This window comes from Chiloscyllium plagiosum, chromosome 3 (genome assembly GCF_004010195.1).
Source record: "Chiloscyllium plagiosum isolate BGI_BamShark_2017 chromosome 3, ASM401019v2, whole genome shotgun sequence".
NCBI classification, from domain to species: domain Eukaryota; kingdom Metazoa; phylum Chordata; class Chondrichthyes; order Orectolobiformes; family Hemiscylliidae; genus Chiloscyllium; species Chiloscyllium plagiosum.
The window spans coordinates 68323198-68339487 of record NC_057712.1 but is presented as its reverse complement, the minus strand read 5'-3'; the positions used below and the strand labels follow the sequence as shown (position 1 = coordinate 68339487).

General features: G+C 40.5%; 1 protein-coding gene across 5 annotated transcripts in view; it reads left to right on the top strand.

Annotated features, from left to right (window-relative positions):
- Window positions 1–508: 508 nt before the first annotated feature.
- The window catches only part of trmt11 (tRNA methyltransferase 11 homolog), a 97109-nt gene continuing 81327 nt past the window's right edge, over window positions 509–16290 (top strand). For 4 of the 5 annotated variants that reach the window (XR_006310362.1, XM_043683880.1, XM_043683885.1 and 1 more), the window contains exons 1-5: window positions 519–705; window positions 3212–3277; window positions 6527–6600; window positions 12469–12550; window positions 12646–12738. Coding sequence is in view for 4 of the 5 variants with exons in the window: in XM_043683880.1 (XP_043539815.1) it covers window positions 604–705; window positions 3212–3277; window positions 6527–6600; window positions 12469–12550; window positions 12646–12738 (417 nt within the window). In the remaining variant the exon portion in view is untranslated. Of the gene's footprint in view, window positions 706–3211; window positions 3278–6526; window positions 6601–12468; window positions 12551–12645; window positions 12739–16290 lie in introns of all 5 variants that reach the window. The other variant, XM_043683900.1, reaches the window with a different exon arrangement.

Genomic DNA, 16290 nt, shown 5'->3' with positions numbered 1-16290 from the left:
GAGGCCAAAACATTGAATGTTTCCAGCAGGAGTTAGACATAGTTCTTTGGGCTAAAGGGGTCAAAGGATAAGGGGTGAAAGCAGAAACAGGATACTATGTTTAATGATCAGCCCTGAACATATTGAGCGGTGGAACAGGCTGAAAGGGCATACTAATTTATACCCGCTGCTATTTTCTACGTCTCAATTTTCTACTCCTGTTTTTCTTCAGAAACCTGAGGTCCTGTTTAGCAAACTACACACTTCAAAGAGATGTAGCTTTCAGTTTCTGTATTTCTATACTATAAGTAGTGTAGTGTGGAAAGTTTCATTTAAAATCGTATCAACGGTTCTCAGATTAGTGTTTTTTGTCTAGAATATACAAGATAGGCCGAATGGCCTCATTCTGCATCTTAACGATTCTGTGAACACGATGAAAAGAACAGGTTCGAATCTAAGAATAACACAACAAATATAACAGAAGAATACAATTTGGAAGAGTTCTTTTAAAGAAAAAGCAAGTATTGATTGATGTAAAAGGAAGTCAATGGTGAGAAGGTGATCGTCGAGGTAGAGGGCGAGTCAGTCCCGGAACCAAGAGTCGCGGCTCTGGCGGAGCACGGGATGGTTTTGTTGACGGACGGGAACATGGCGCTTTCCAGTGGGAACGTGTGTAGGAGGTTTTTGCTGCTTTTGGCTCAAGAAAACCTGGAATTCCGGCTCCCGGTGAGTCCGAGTTGGGCCTGGGTTCTGGCCGCCCGGTGAAAACCGGAGATGGGATTGAACTCTCGGTCAGACCTGGCACCGCGGATTCACTTCCAGAACAAGAGGAGAATTTGCAGCTTTTTGTGTTTCAAATTCCCAGCAGCTGCAGGAGTCAGTTTTTACAGCAAGGAAGGAGGCCACTCGGTCCATCGTGTCTGCTCCTGGCATAAAACATCCACTTGTTCCAAAACAATTCAAAGAATTGATTAACTGCTGATGCTGGAAATCTGAAAAACAAAAGTGCTGGACAAACAACATATGGAAAAAAAAGTTAACTTTTTCCAGCAATTTCTGTTTTTGATTCAAAACCCATTTTCCAACACTTGACCTATGGATTGTATATTATGGCATTTCATGTGGTCATCTCAGTATTTTCTAAATGTCTGTAGGGCCCCTGCTTTTTCTATTCTTTCAGTGTTCTAGATCCCCACAACTCATTTGGGTGAAAAAAAACCCTCAAATCCCCTCTAAACCAGCTGCTTAGCATAAAAATTTGGCCCTTGGATATTGACCTCTGAACTGAGGGGAAAGATTTCTCACTGTGTACCTTGTCTATGTCCCTCAATTTTGTACTCTACAAAAAGATTCCAACCCCCCTCCAAGGAAAAACACCTCAACTCTTTGTAGTTTTTCTTTATAACTGAATAATTCCCTGCCTAGATAACAGCCTGGGGAATCTTCTCTGCATCCTCTTGAATGCAGTCACACCCTTCATATTGTGTAACAACCAGAACTGCTCACAATATTCCATCTGTGGCCTAACTGGTGTTCTGTAGAGCTGTATCATAAGCTCTTTGCTCTTGTCTTCAGTGCCTCCACTAATAAGGGCAAAGGTCACCATAATCACCTTCTATTTCCATAGATCATTTGCTGAATATAGTTCATGCCCCAGGTGCTTGCAGTCTCTCTGCATCTCATTCAAATTCACATGAAGTGTGAGCTCTAATAACAATCGCTTCACACAACGATAGTCGGGTGGCTGATCATGTCTCTGCTACAGCTCTGGTGCTTTCCCAAGAAGTGTAAATTTCACCCACACCCTGTAATGCAGAGCTGGCTTCCCTCTGTGAGGATTTCCTGCTTTCCTGGCTATCAAGACTTAATCCTATACCTTTTGCTAGTGGGCCCTACAAAAAAAGTGATGTAAGACTCAGGGCTGCGAAATGGTCTTGACCCTATAGAAAGGAGCAGCAACTTAGTTTAACCACTTCTCCTTGTTAGTTAAGTTGTATTCATGATGGTTTGATGAATACTCTAACAGTATCATAACAATAAAAAAAAACCTTTTATCTAAACTAATAAGTAATTCTTATACTGTTGTAAACTTTGTAGATGGTGCATTCACACATATTGCGTGAACAGATATTTTGTTTGCTTCGAGTACTGTTATTTCTCCTCTGATACTTCAGCTCTACAGATGAATGATCTCTCTAATGTGTATGAAAATTTTTACATGATCATAATTTGAGCTGTTCATTTAGAGGAATGAGAGGTGATCTCATTGAAAGATATAGGATTTCTTAAGGGACTTGATAGGGTTCACTCTAAGATGGTGGTGCCGTTGATGAGAGAATCTTGGACCAGAGGGGACAGTCTCAGAATAAAGGGATGCCAATTTAAAATTGAGATAAGGAGGAATTTCGTCTGAGGGTTGAAACTCTTTAAAACTCTTTGTCACAGTGAGCTGTGAGGACAGAGAGACCTTGTGAATGTTTAACTCTGAGGTAGATAAAATCCTTGATTCCTCGTTTGATCAAGGTTCCGGGGAAAGGGCAGGAAAGTGCATGCGAAGAATGTTGGATCAGCCGTTATCCTATTGAATGGCAAAGCAGGCTCGCGAGGCCAAAAGGCTTACTATTTCCTATGGTCAGCATGATTTTGATCAGTGTGCATATATGTATTATCTAGCACAAGATCTGTCCTTATGATGCAAAATGGTTAGTAACTGCTGGTGCAACCTGGTCCAAGAATGGAAAGTGGATAGTTCTCATATTGAAGGTCCACACTGATGAAATATTTAAGCAACCTTGCCTATTCACCTTGTGTGCCATTCATTCATTATTCCAAACAGGAACCATCTTCACTGTCTATGCTTTTGTTATTCAATGTTGATGATATGAACATCTGAAGTAATTTTAACGTCACCTTATTGTTGGTTGCTAAGCCATTAGATTCAGACTCTTGGATAGAGTGATTGTCAAGACCACCTACAAAGGTAGGAAGAATCATATAAATTTTAATAATATTTATCCTTTAATGCAATAATGTAGCTATCATTAAACACACCTAAACTGTCCCAAACAAAAAGATGTTAGAGGGATATTGAAACTCCAATCAGAAAGTCTTATTTGATAATCAAGGAAGTACTTGTTAAGTGAGTATTCTTTTAATTCAGAAGGGTTTTGATTCGGCAGCTTTTCAGGGTTTTTATATGCGCCATTGCCAACCACCTATCTTTTTGTTACAGGAACTAAAATCCCTGTTTTCTCTTTGTGCTGGACAATTAAAATGTGAAGAAAGCTTTGATGAAAAGGTATGGTACATCCTTAACTTTTACCACTAAATGCACAGATAATCACATCACACTACTTATTTTGCTTATATTTATTCTGAGAAATCTCAAGTTATATTACAGTCTTTGTTTGCTTGGTATGTTGTCATGTTCTGGAACATATATACTAATTAGTATGTGAGGTTGTCTTTTTATATTAGTGATTGTGCAATAATCTGTTTGTATCACAAAAATTACAAAGGCATGTTAAAGTTTCTTGATAGAAAAATGTAAGCAATGTTCAATGGCTGTTGCTGACTATCATTTTCCACACTCATACATATACTGCTCCCTGTGCATTCCAGGCATGATTGCTCGCCTAATTTTTCAATACATGAAACCTTAGCCATGTTCTCCTGGGTCAATTTCCACCTCCTCTTCCACCTTACCGATATAATGGATTCCATCCTGTTTAGTACCTGTAAATTAATTAAGGCCAAAAGGTGATATATTTCAGACATTCAATGCTTGAAATAAAAGCAGCGAAGAATGGCAGTGCAAGCTAGATAACCTGTTCTGAAGGAAGTATAGATGTTAAAATTTGAAGTCTTATGAAACGTTGTGTATGCGTCGCTTGCACTGGGTCTTGACTGGTGGTTTGTTTAGAAGTTCTTGAATTCTAAGTAATATCTGCTTAATAATAATAGCAAGTCTCCAATCCTTATTTTTCTCTGGAATGAATAGACACAGTACTAGAGAGATACACGTTTGGTGGAATATTGGAGGCTCAAGTTCACACTTTGGTGGCGATGTGGGGTAGTTATCTTCAAAGAACATTCAAACCTTATACTTCCCACCTTCGCACAGCATTGCCTTTCATTTGGAATAACACATTCCCAGTTCATTATGTTTAAAATACCATCTGGATTCTACTGCAACAAAGCCAAATGGATGATGCTTTCCCTAGGCATCTTTTTCTTGCTCAGGTCGACTCCATTCCAGACGTAGTTTTACTTCAATAGTCCCCTTCAGTGAGGCAGAGATGGGGAAGGGCAGTTATAGAGTCATAGAGATGTACAGCATGGAAACAGACTCTTCGGTCCAACCTGTCCATGCTGACCAGATATCCGAACCCAATCTAGTCCCACCTGCCAGCAGTTGCTCCAGGGGACAGAGCTAAAGCGACTGTTTTCTCTTCTGCTCCCTCTTTCTCCTGTGACTCATTCGCATCCACGAACAACACCACCTGCAAGTTCCCCTCTAAGCCACTCACCATCGTGTCTTGAAATATATAGCCATTCTTTACTGTTGCTGAGTCAAAATCCTGGAATCCCTCCCTAATGGCATTGTTGGGCAATCTACAGCACATGGACTGTAGCTGTTCAAAAAGGAGCTCACCACCACCTTCTCAAGGGTAACTAGGGATTGGCAATAAACGCTAGCCAGCCAGCAATGCCCACATCCCATGAAAAAAGAAAAAAGAGAAAAACTGATTTACTGGTGATGGGAGTGGGGTGGATGGATTATAGGTGCTGTGAGACAGTACATTCCCTTAGCCTTGATTGATTCAGCTCTGCCTCATTGTTAAGGGCTTACAGCATCACTGCCACTATGCTCTGCAACTTCTACTCTAAATCGTCAGCTCTGTCACCACCCTTCTGATTTTAAGGCTGCCCTTAAAACACGTTTTCAACCAAGCTTTCAGTTATTGTAATAATGTTTCCTGTGGTTTGATGTATATTTTCCATTTGCTTCAGTGAGATGCCATGGGGCATTTTTCTTATTAACCGATACTATATGAATCTTGTATTTGTACTTCAAGGGGCTGTAATGCCACTGATATCAAATATTATGTGATAAGACAAATAATGGAAAAAATACAGAAGTCACAAACCCTTGCATCTTCAGCTATAGTGCATCTAGAAATGAACAGGATTTGGTATCACAAGTATCCAAATGGATGTGCAGTTCATAGAGTCATGGAGATGTACAGCACGGAAACAGACCCTTTGGTCCAACTTGTCCATGCCAACCAGATATCCCAACCCAATCTAGTCCCACCTGCCAACACTCGACCCATATCCCTCCAAACTATTCCTATTTATACGCTCATCCAGATGCCTTTTAAATGTTGCAGTTGTACCAGCCTCCACCACTTCCTCTGGCAGCTCATTCCATACACGTGCCACCCTCTGCGTGAAAAAGTTGCCCCTTACATCTTTCTCATATCTTTCCCCTCTCACCCTAAACCTATGCCCTCTAGTTCTGAACTCCCCCACCCCAGGGAAAATAATTTGTCTATTTACCCTATCCAAGTCCCCTCATGATTTTATAAACCTTGTAAAGGTCAACCCTCAGCCTCTGACATTCCAGGGAAAACAGCCCCAGCCTATTCAGCCTCTTCCTATAGCTCAAATCCTCCAACCCTGGCAACATCTTTGTAAATCTTTTCTGAACCTTTTCAAGTTTCACAACATCTTTCTGATAGGAAGGCGATCAGAATTACAGCTATGTTGTTATTCAATTTAGCCTTGGTTCATGATTCATGGAGCACCTTGAGTTTCTGTGGGATTTGATATTAGAACTGTTACAAATTTATTTTTTATTCATTTATGGGATGTGTTTTGCTGGCTAGGCCAGCATTTATTACCCATTCCTAATTGCCCAGAGGGTAGTTAAGAGTCAACCATGTTTCCTTGGGTTTGGAGTCACATGTTGGCCAGGCCATGTAAGGATAGCAGTTTCCTTCCCGAAAGGAAACCCCATTAGTAAGCTAGATGGAGTTTTCCAACAAGTGACAATGCTTTTATAATCATTAGACTTTTAATTCCACATTTCTGTTAAATTCTGATTCACCGTCTGCCTATGTGGGATTCAAACCCAGATCACTGGAACATCACCTGGATCTCTGGATAAATAATTCAGTGATAATACCACTTAAAATCATCTATGTAATATATCGGATTGTCTGTCTGATTAATAAGGCTTCTCTACCTCTTGCATTTGAAGTTTTATTTCTAGTTCTAGTTTGTGATATAGTTTTCACTTTCTTCTAAGTAAGAGTGAAAAGTTGTAATTTAGGAAATGTTTGCAGTTTCAAAGCACATTTTGTTGCAGGCTGATGAATGTAGATGTTTGAATTCCTGTAACATTCAACAAAATTTGCCAGATGTGAGGTTCAGTTTAATGCCAACATATTTTAATTTAATTCATGTTCACTAAAGTTCTTTTAAAAGCTTCACTAACATTCCTGACATTCCAAGTATCTTAATGTATAAGTTTATTTTTCAGTCCCCTTTCTGGATTCTACACATTCCCTCTGAGGACATGGCAAAAAGAATCATGAAACGGACAGTGTGTGCCAAGTAGGTAATTCATGTAATTCTTATTGATGATCAGAAGTTGGAGAGCAATGTTTTCCTCTCTAGTTGTTTATATATTGCAAAATGACCTATGCTAGTAATGCTAGTTCCTGACATTGGGTCTCTGGTTGGTTGCTGTGAAACATTGTTAAAAATGGGTTGTGTAACACAGTGCATGATACTTGTGGGTAAGGATTCAGAGTCAGTAGTTTGGGTGTTGTTGGAAAATCAAAGCATCTGTTATTGCCCAGAATATGGCATTGGCATTCAGTTCAGTGCATTAATATAAATATGTATTTCAAGCAATTATGTTTTAGTGCATCGTGGCAAATCCAACTGACAGCTTTAATTTTTTTTCTCGAGTAACCATTGAAAAATTATTTTTGCTTGTCTTCCTGCTCTCTTCCATTCGTTTTAGCATTTTCAGTTCCAAAAATTCAATTTCCTGTTTTCCCTTTATTTATTCAGTCAGTCAGGTTATCCAAAGCTCAAATGTTCAAGCACAGCTGCACTTTTATAAAACTTGAATTCTAAGTATTTTCTCGAACTGACATTGGGTTAGAGGTTACTGGCATATAGTTACGTGATTTGTCCTTGTTTTTGCTTTGTTACACCATTACCAATGTTACACCGGTGATGCAAAACAATATATTTGTTTTGTACTTTGTAAATCTCTTTCTGGAAGACTTACCACTAATCTGCTAACTTGTTTTCTAAACTTTGTTTCCATTTGATTTTTGTCAGATGCTTTTGTATCTTACTGAACTATATTAGTTATTTACCAGATTTATTAAATTTAGTTTTTGAAAGTAATGGTCCTTTCCTTGATGGGTGAGAAATGTAGATTGTTTGTGTTTTAACTATGATATTGGGATTGTTAAAATAGCCAAATATTATGATGTTCCCCATATCTGCAGAATGTTCAGAAAGTTATTTGAGACAGGTAATTTGTCCAGGTTCCCTTCTTTCTCTTAACACTCTTTCTGGGTAGAAATAGTCAATCCAATGCACTTGAAGATACTCTGGCAATGTAATAGAATTATTCTGTTAAACTACCATATAGTTGAAACTTTATTGCTGGAACAGCACAGCAGGTCAGGCAGCATCCAGGGAACAGGAGATTCGACGTTTCGGGCACAGGCCCTTCTTCCTGAAGAAGGGCCTGTGCCCGAAACGTCGAATCTCCTGTTCCCTGGATGCTGCCTGACCTGCTGTGCTGTTCCAGCAATAAAGTTTCAACTTTGATCTCCAGCATCTGCAGACCTCACTTTCTCCTTAAACTACCATATAACCTTTATATCCTTGTCTAACCGTAACCACAAATATATCCCCTTGGTCCAGTTGGTAGCACTACGTCTAAGGAAGGAGGATGTGGGTGCGCATGTAACTCTGGCATTTGAGCACAAAAATCAAGCCTGATATTTCACTTCGTTACTGAGTGGGTTACTGCACTGTCAAGAGGTGCTTGTTTTTTGAATGGCTCATTAAACTGAGGGTCTGTGTGTCCACTCAGGTGAGCATAATTCATCCCATTACATCCCACCTTCACATTAGGAATGCCCTCTATTGTGTTGAATAGTGCTATCACTGTGCTAAATGCGACAGACTTCAAACAGGTCTAGCAACTCAAGACTGGCATCCAGGAGGCACTCGACGTTTCAGGCATAAGAAGGGCTCCTTGGATGCTGCCTGACCTGCTGCACTTTTCCAGCAACACATTTTTCAGCTCTGATCTCCAGCATCTGCAGTCCTCACTTTATCCAGGAGGCACTGTGGGCCATCAATAGCAGAATTGTACTCCAACACAAACTGTAACCTCATGGCTTGGCATATCCTCTGAACAACCATTACTATCAAGCCAGAGATCAATCGTGGTTCAATGAACAGTGCAGGAAGGCATGCCAAGAGCAGCACCATACAAAGCTAAAAATGAGGTGTGAACCCGTTGAAGCTACCAAATAGGACTACTTGTGTGCCAAGTAGCATAAGCAGCAAGTGATAGACAGAGTGATGTGATCCCACATAGAGTCATAGAGATGTACAGCATGGAAACAGACCCTTCGGTCCAACCTGTCCATGCTGACCAGATATCCCAACCCAATCTAGTCCCACCTGCCAGCGCCCGGCCCATATCCCTCCAAACCATTCCTAATTATATACCTCTTAAATGTTGCAATTGTACCAGCCTCCACCACATCCTCTGGCAGCTCATTTCATACACGTACCACCCTCTGCATGAAAAAGTTGCTCCTTTGGTCTCTTTTATATCTTTCCCCTCTCACCCTAAACCTATGCCTTCTTGTTCTGGACTCCCCGACCCATCTAATGGATCAGACCTAAGCTCTGCAGTCCTGCCACATCCAGTCGTGGATTGTGGTGGACAATTAAACAACTCAGTGGAAGCGAAAACTACATATATATCCCAATTGTAAATGGCGGAAGAGCCCAATACATCAGTGAAAAAGATAAAGCTGTACATTCTAAGCAATCTTCAGCCAGACGTGCCATTTGGATGATCCACGTGGGCCTCCTTCATTGATCCCAGCATCACAGGTACCAGATTTCAGCCAATTCGAGTCACTGCACGAGATATCAAGAAACGTTTGGGGGTACTAGAGACAGAAAACTTATGGGCCCTGACAACATTCTGCCAATAGTACTGAAGATTTGTGCTCCAGAACTTGCTGCTCCCCTAGCCAAGCTGTTCCACTGGCATCTACCTGACAATGTGGAAAATTACTCAGGTATGTCCTGGATACAAAAAGCAGGACTAATCCAACCCAGCAAATTATTGCCCATCAGTCTAATCTCAATCATCAGTAAAGTAATGGGAGGTGTCACCAACAGTGCTATCAAGTAGCAATTGCTCAGCAATAAACTGATCAGAGACACTCGGTTTGGGTCACCAAGGTCACTCGGCTCCAGACCACATTCTAGCCTTCGTTCAAACATGAACAAAAGAACTGAATTCCAGCAGTAAGGTGAGAGTGACAGCCCTTGACATCAAGGCTGCATTTGACCATGTGCAGCATCAAAGAACCTTAGCAAAACTGGAATCAAAGGTTATCAGGTAAAACTTTCCACTGTTTTGCGTCATGCCTGACACATTGGGTGCCACGATGGCTCAGTGGTTAGTACTGTTGCTTCACAGTGGCAGGGACCTGGGTTCAGTTCCAGCCTTGGGCATTTGTCTGTGTGGAGTTGGCACATTCTCCCTGTGTTTACATGGGTTTCCTCCAGGTGCTCCAGTTTCCTCTCACAGTGCAAAGATTATGCAGGTTAGGTGAATCAGCCATGCTGAATTGCCCATCATGTTCAGGTTTGTGTAGGTTAGGTGTATTAGTCAGGAAACATGTAGAGTAACAAGGTGGGGGAATGGGTCTGGGGTGGGCTATTCTTTGGAGGGTTGGTGTGGACTTGTTGGGCCAAATAGCCTGTTTTCACACTGTAGGGATTCAATGATCCTATGATCGGAAAATGGTTGTGGTTGTTGGAGGTCAATCACCTCAGCTATAGGACATCTCTGCTGGAGTTCCTCAGGGTAGTGTCCTAGACCCAACTATCTTTAGCTGCTTCATCAATGATCTTCCCTCCATCATAAAGTCAAAAGTGGGGATGTTCGTGGATGATTGTGCAATGTTCAGCACCATTCATTACCCCTAAAATACCAAAGCGCTTGTTACGTTTCTTTTACAAGACTGTTTAAATGTTCTGTACATTCCTGTTTTACATGATTGTAAAGTTTGGAACATTGCCTCTTAATTTTCTTTGTGGGTTTTTCATTTCATTGTTTGATGTCCCTTTCCCTTTCTGATGTACTGCTGCCACATACTTTGTTTCTCCTCTTCTCTGATAATATTTTTATACTGGTCATTTCAGGCACACCTTCAATTTCAGTTCTAATTGTTTTATTTGCCTGACTGTTCCTTCCTAGCTTCAAACATGAATTTTATTTGCACTTTCCAGACACTGAATTAGTTTAAAACATCCCTCATTGCACTGTTTGCCCTCTGAGCAAATAAATGTTTATGTTTGATTAGTCAAAGCATTTCAATTCAATTCAAGTCTGTCATCTTCCCTTGTTCTAGGATTCATTGCGATGTGCCAAGAATGTGAACTCTTCTCTCGCATTGGCTACAGCCTCATTTTTCCTTCAATTTTCCATGTGGCAGCCAATGACTATTGAGGTACCACAGGGATCAGTGCTTGGAGCCCAGCTATTCACTATATATGATTTACATAAGGGAACTAAATTTAATGTCCCAAGTTTGCAGATGACATAAAGCTGGGTGGGATGGTGAACTGTGAAGAGTATACAGAGATGCAAACAGGAAAGCAGATGATCTGAGTGGCAATCGATTGGGAAAGGGAGAGTTGCAACATGTCTTGAGGTACACTAGTCGCTGAATGTATGCATGCAGGGAAAGTGAAGAAGACCAATGTAATATTGGCCTTTATAGTGAGAGGATTCAAGTACAGGAGTAGGGGTGTCTTGCTGCATTTGTACAAGCCCTCAGTGAGACCACACCTGGACCATTGTGTGCAGTTTTGGTCTCATTGCCTGAGGAAGGATCTTCTGGCTTTGAAGGGAGTGCAATGAAGGTTTACCAGATTAATTCCTGAGATGTTTGAAGAGAGCATGGATTGGTTAGAACTATATTCACTGTGGTTTAGAAGAATGAGGGGGAATTAGGCTGGTACAATTTGCAGCATTTAAATGGCATCTAGATGGGTGTATGAATTGGAAGGGTTTAGAGGGATATGTACCAAGAGATGGTAAAATGGGACTAGATTAGGTTACGATATTTGGTCAGAATGGACGAGTTGGACCGAAAGGTTTGTTTCCGTGCTGTACATCTCTATGACTGTATGACTTAAACCTACAAAATTCTAACAGAACTCGACAGGGTAAATGAGAGGCAGATGTTTGAAGTGACTGGAGAGTCTCAGCCTAAGGATACTGGGTAGACCATTTCAGACTGAGATGAGAATTTTTTTTTACCCTGAGTGTGGTGAACCTGTGCAATTCTCTGTGACAAAAAGAAGTCAAGGTCAAAACATTGAATGTTTTCAAGAAGGAATTAAAAATGGTTCTTAGGGCTACAGGGATCAAAGAATATGGGAATAAAGTGGGAACATCATCAGCTGTGATCATATTGAACAGTGAAGCAGGTGAAAAGGACCAAAGGGGCAGTAGTGTGTCGCAAAGGATTACTCCAATACTTTTTTCAGTTATCGATTGGAGCTCTGCCATGTCCCATTGACCTGGGCCCTACTGGCTACTGTTGGACATCTAGAGGCTTGATTACTGTCCTGATGGTGGGGGGAGGCATGGATTTCTTGCGAACTGCAATCAGAGGCTTTTCTTTGATCTGAGCTATAGTAAACCCATCACAGAGTGCAGCTCTTGGCATCACTCCCAGTTCCTAATGTCTTTGCATTCCCAACCGAACTATGTAAACAAAATTAAAGTGTGAAGCTAGAACTGTTCCTCATTGCCTCATTTTGTATATAACCAATGGCCCATTTTCCATTGGTTATATACAAGTTCTTTTCCCCAACATCATCACCTTGTGGAAGCACTGAGGATTTTCAGATAACGTGAAGGGGCATTGTTCCAGGTAGGTTGTTTGCTGCACCCTTTCTCTGACCTTTGTGCCTTGATGTGGGTGTTGCCTTAGTGAAAGCATTGGGAAATTTGGTCCTTTTATCTTTTAAGGAAAACTCTTACTATATGATGGTTAGCGAGAACTACTAATAGAATTACAATTAGAGTATTGCTACTGGTGTTTCCGCTAGATCACTGTATGGTAACAGAATCTGTGTTTGAAGAAGTTGTTTTGGACACAACAACCATGCTTTACTTTGCAGATCAATATTTGAGTTGTGGGGTCAAGGAAGAACACACGAAGAACTTTATAACTCACTGAAAAATTATCCTGCAGACAGAATGGTGTGTATGCACAGGAATCATCTACATTGTCTTGTGTATATTGCTAAAACTATAGGTCTGAATTAAATTAACCATATTTATTTTTTCTACTTCAGATCCCATTCCTTCAATGTGGTTCAACCTATCAGATAACGGTTTATGCGTTCAATAAAACACTGACACAAAAAGAAAGGATTCAAAAGATAGATGTATGTATGATATTTCTTCAATCTACTGTCTATGGTTTAGCTTATGTTTCTTTTCTCACCAATATTGATTAATCTAGAAGTTTGAGAATATTAAGATGGAGAAAATAGCTTCCTCAGTGCCTCAGTTGGTAACTAATTGCTAAGTGTGTAACTAATGGCACACGCTATCAAGGTTTTTCATCCTTGTTCCTCACTAGATTCAATGGTCAGAAGGTGGCACAAAAATTGTTTTAAACACACCTAGGTTAAAGTGGGAGAAGTGATTCCTGCAAAATATTGGGGATGAGGTCAGACTGTACTGATGGTGTTTATAATAGCTAACTGTTGGCACCATCTTACCACGCAAATAGAAAAATGAGAACTTGAATAAAGTTTCAGATGCCAATTGTGGTTTTAGAACATGATTCCCAATCTTTGGGACAGATGAGAGACAAGGTGATTTACCTAAGACTTGCTTTATTTATGGTAGCCACTTTTGCTCAAATTTGATACACTTGTGAAAATAATGGAAGATTTTATATAATAATTTGCTCTGGGAAAATCTTTAATCTTCTCAATGTTTTGACTTGCTATTCTTATTATACATTTTCATCAATAATTTAGGGAAATGTCTTTTTCTTCAGCCAATAGAATTGCAGAATCCCTCCAGTGTGGAAGCAGACCTCTTGGCCTGTTGAGTTCACACCAACCCTCCAACAGCATCCCACCAAGATCCACTCCCCTACCCTATCCCTGTAATCCTGCATTTCCCATGGCTAATCCACCTAGCCTGTACATCCCTAGACATTATGGGCAATTTTGCATGTCCAGTCCACCTAGCCTGCACATCTTTGGACTGAGGGGGAAAACCGGAACACCTGGAGGAAACCTACACTGACACGGCGAATGTGTAAACTCCACAGTCACCTGAGGTTGGAACTGAATCTGGATCCCTAGGGGTGTGAGGCAACAGTGCTAACCACTGAGCCACTGTGCTGCCTATACTATATAACTATTTAACTAATCTCACAGTCTAATTTCTTGTCAAGAATGCTGAAAGCAGCAAGCATTTTAATTAAGTTTGAAGACCATACGAAATAGGATCATGAGTGAGCCGTTTGGTCCCTCGAGTCTGCTCCATCCTTCAACTGGATCATGGTTCATCCGACATTCTCATACCCATTTCTCTGCGTTTTCCCTGTAACTCTTGATTTCCCCTACTGATCAAGAGTCTATCTATCTGAGCCTTAAATATACACAAAGATTCTGCTCTCACAGCTCTCTGTATTCAAGCAGGAGGCTGGAAGAACACAACAAGCCAGGCAGCATCAGGAGGTGGAGAAATCAACATTTTGGGTGTAACCCTTCTTCAGCTGTCTTTGGCAAGGAGTTTTAAAGACCTTCAACTCTCTGAGAAAAGAAATTACTCTATCTTAAATTATCACCCATTAACTCTAAGCTGTGCCTTCTTATCCGAGACTCTCCAATGAGGACAAATGTCCTCTCATCATTTCCTGTCTCATTGTTCTTAAGGATCCTATATGTTTAAATGCGATTACCTCTCAATCTTTTTTTTAATAGATATTTTTATTAGCGATTTAACATTTTTACAAGTTTACAAAAATAAACAAAACTCTCAAATACAAACATTGATATACAATTAAATCAAATATACAATAGCCAAAATTTAACAAAAGAAAAAATACCGAAAAAGGAAAAAAAAAACAAAACTCAACTATCTACTAATCTAACCTACAACTAACCAGAGTGTATATTTAAGTCTCTTACATGCTCGGAATGTGTTAACATCAAATGTAATAAAACCCGTATTTGTGTGGGATTCCTCTCCTAAGGGGCCCCGGATCAACCAGGTTTGTAATCTCAATTAAATAAAAGCCCTTGTTAGGATAGCCGAAATATCTGTATTTATGTAATTCAAGAAGGGCTGCCATATTTTATAAAATAATTCGGTCTTTCGGTGCACCATATTTGTAAGGAAGTCAAGGGGAATACATTCCATAATTAATCTGTGCCAATTTGAAATTCCAGGGGGGCCCTCAGCCACCCAGTTCACCAAAATATTTTTCCTTGCACAGAAAGAGAGAATAGTCTCTTCCCGTACATGTCCAGGGAGGGAAAGTTTGAAAAGCCCAAAAGGAGAGATACAGAGTCCACTTTAATTTTCGTTCCTAAAATTTCTGTCAGGGTACTTGCTACTTTAATCCAATGCCTATGGACCTGTCATAAGCTCCGTAGATAATGTACAAGAGTGCCCACCTCTATTTTACATTTGGGAAACGGAGATGCTCCTGCCTTAAATTTTGCCAATCGAACCGGTGCTATATGGGCCCTATGAAGTATCTTCAGCTGGATAGCCTGGGTTCTGTTACAGATAGTAATTCTTCTAGTGTTTTCCCAAATATCATTCCATGTTTCTATAGAGATTTCTAGTCCCAAATCCTGATCCCATGTTTTAAGCAGATTATCCATCTCTCCCGATACTTCATCTTGTAGTAAATGATAAATAGTACTGACGGAAGATACCCCCACTGGTCGTAGGACACTACATTCTCTATCGGATTTATAAAGACTATCTAATAACGTAGTCTTCCTCTGTATGTAGTCTCGAATTTGGAAGTATCGAAAGAGGTCTCCATTAGGTAATCCGAATTTCTTATGCAGCTGTTCAAAAGACATCAGGACCCCATCTTTAAATAGGTCCCCGAGACATGAGATACCCCTGGATCTCCAGAGTTTAAAAGTGGCATCTGTAAACCCCGGTTGGAATCCCCATGCTCCCACTATTGGTGCATAGGGGGATGTTTTATGTGAATTACTCTCATTTTGCTGCATTATATTCCAAGTCTTAATTGTGTTTAGTATTATAGGGTTTTTGCAGTGATCTGTAATGATTTTCCTCTTGTCTGAAAATAAAAGGTTAATAAGTGGGTATTTTACTTGAGAGGCCTCGATGTCCAACCAGATTGATTGTGGATCAGGCAAGACCCAATCAGCTATGTAACTTAATAGGGAACTTAACTGATATTTCCTTAAGTCTGGGAAGTCCAATCCTCCCCTTGCCTGTGGAAGCTGTAGCTTCTTCAGCTTAATGAAGGGCCGTCTATGAATCCAGCCAGCCATATAATTTACATAGAACCGTCCTCTACAGCATCACCGGAAGCATTCTCATAGGATAAAGGAGACGGGGCAGGACATTCATTTTAATTAGTGCTATTCTACCCAACCAGGAAATTGGAAGGACTCCCCATCGCTGGAGGTCCTGCCTTATCCTTTCCAATAAATACACAAAATTAGCCTTATACAACTGACCAAATACTGGAGTAATAAAAATGCCTAAATATAAGAAACCCCCCAGGGACCAGCGAAAGGGAAAAAGGGAACCGTCCGCTAAGCGGGGTATCACAGCAAGACCACCCATTGGCATAGCCTCCGATTTTGAAAAATTAATTTTATAGCCTGAGAATGCACTAAATGTATTAATAACTTGGATTAAGCGAGGTATGGACATCAAAGGGTTACTGAGGAATAGAAGAACATCATCTGCATAAAGGG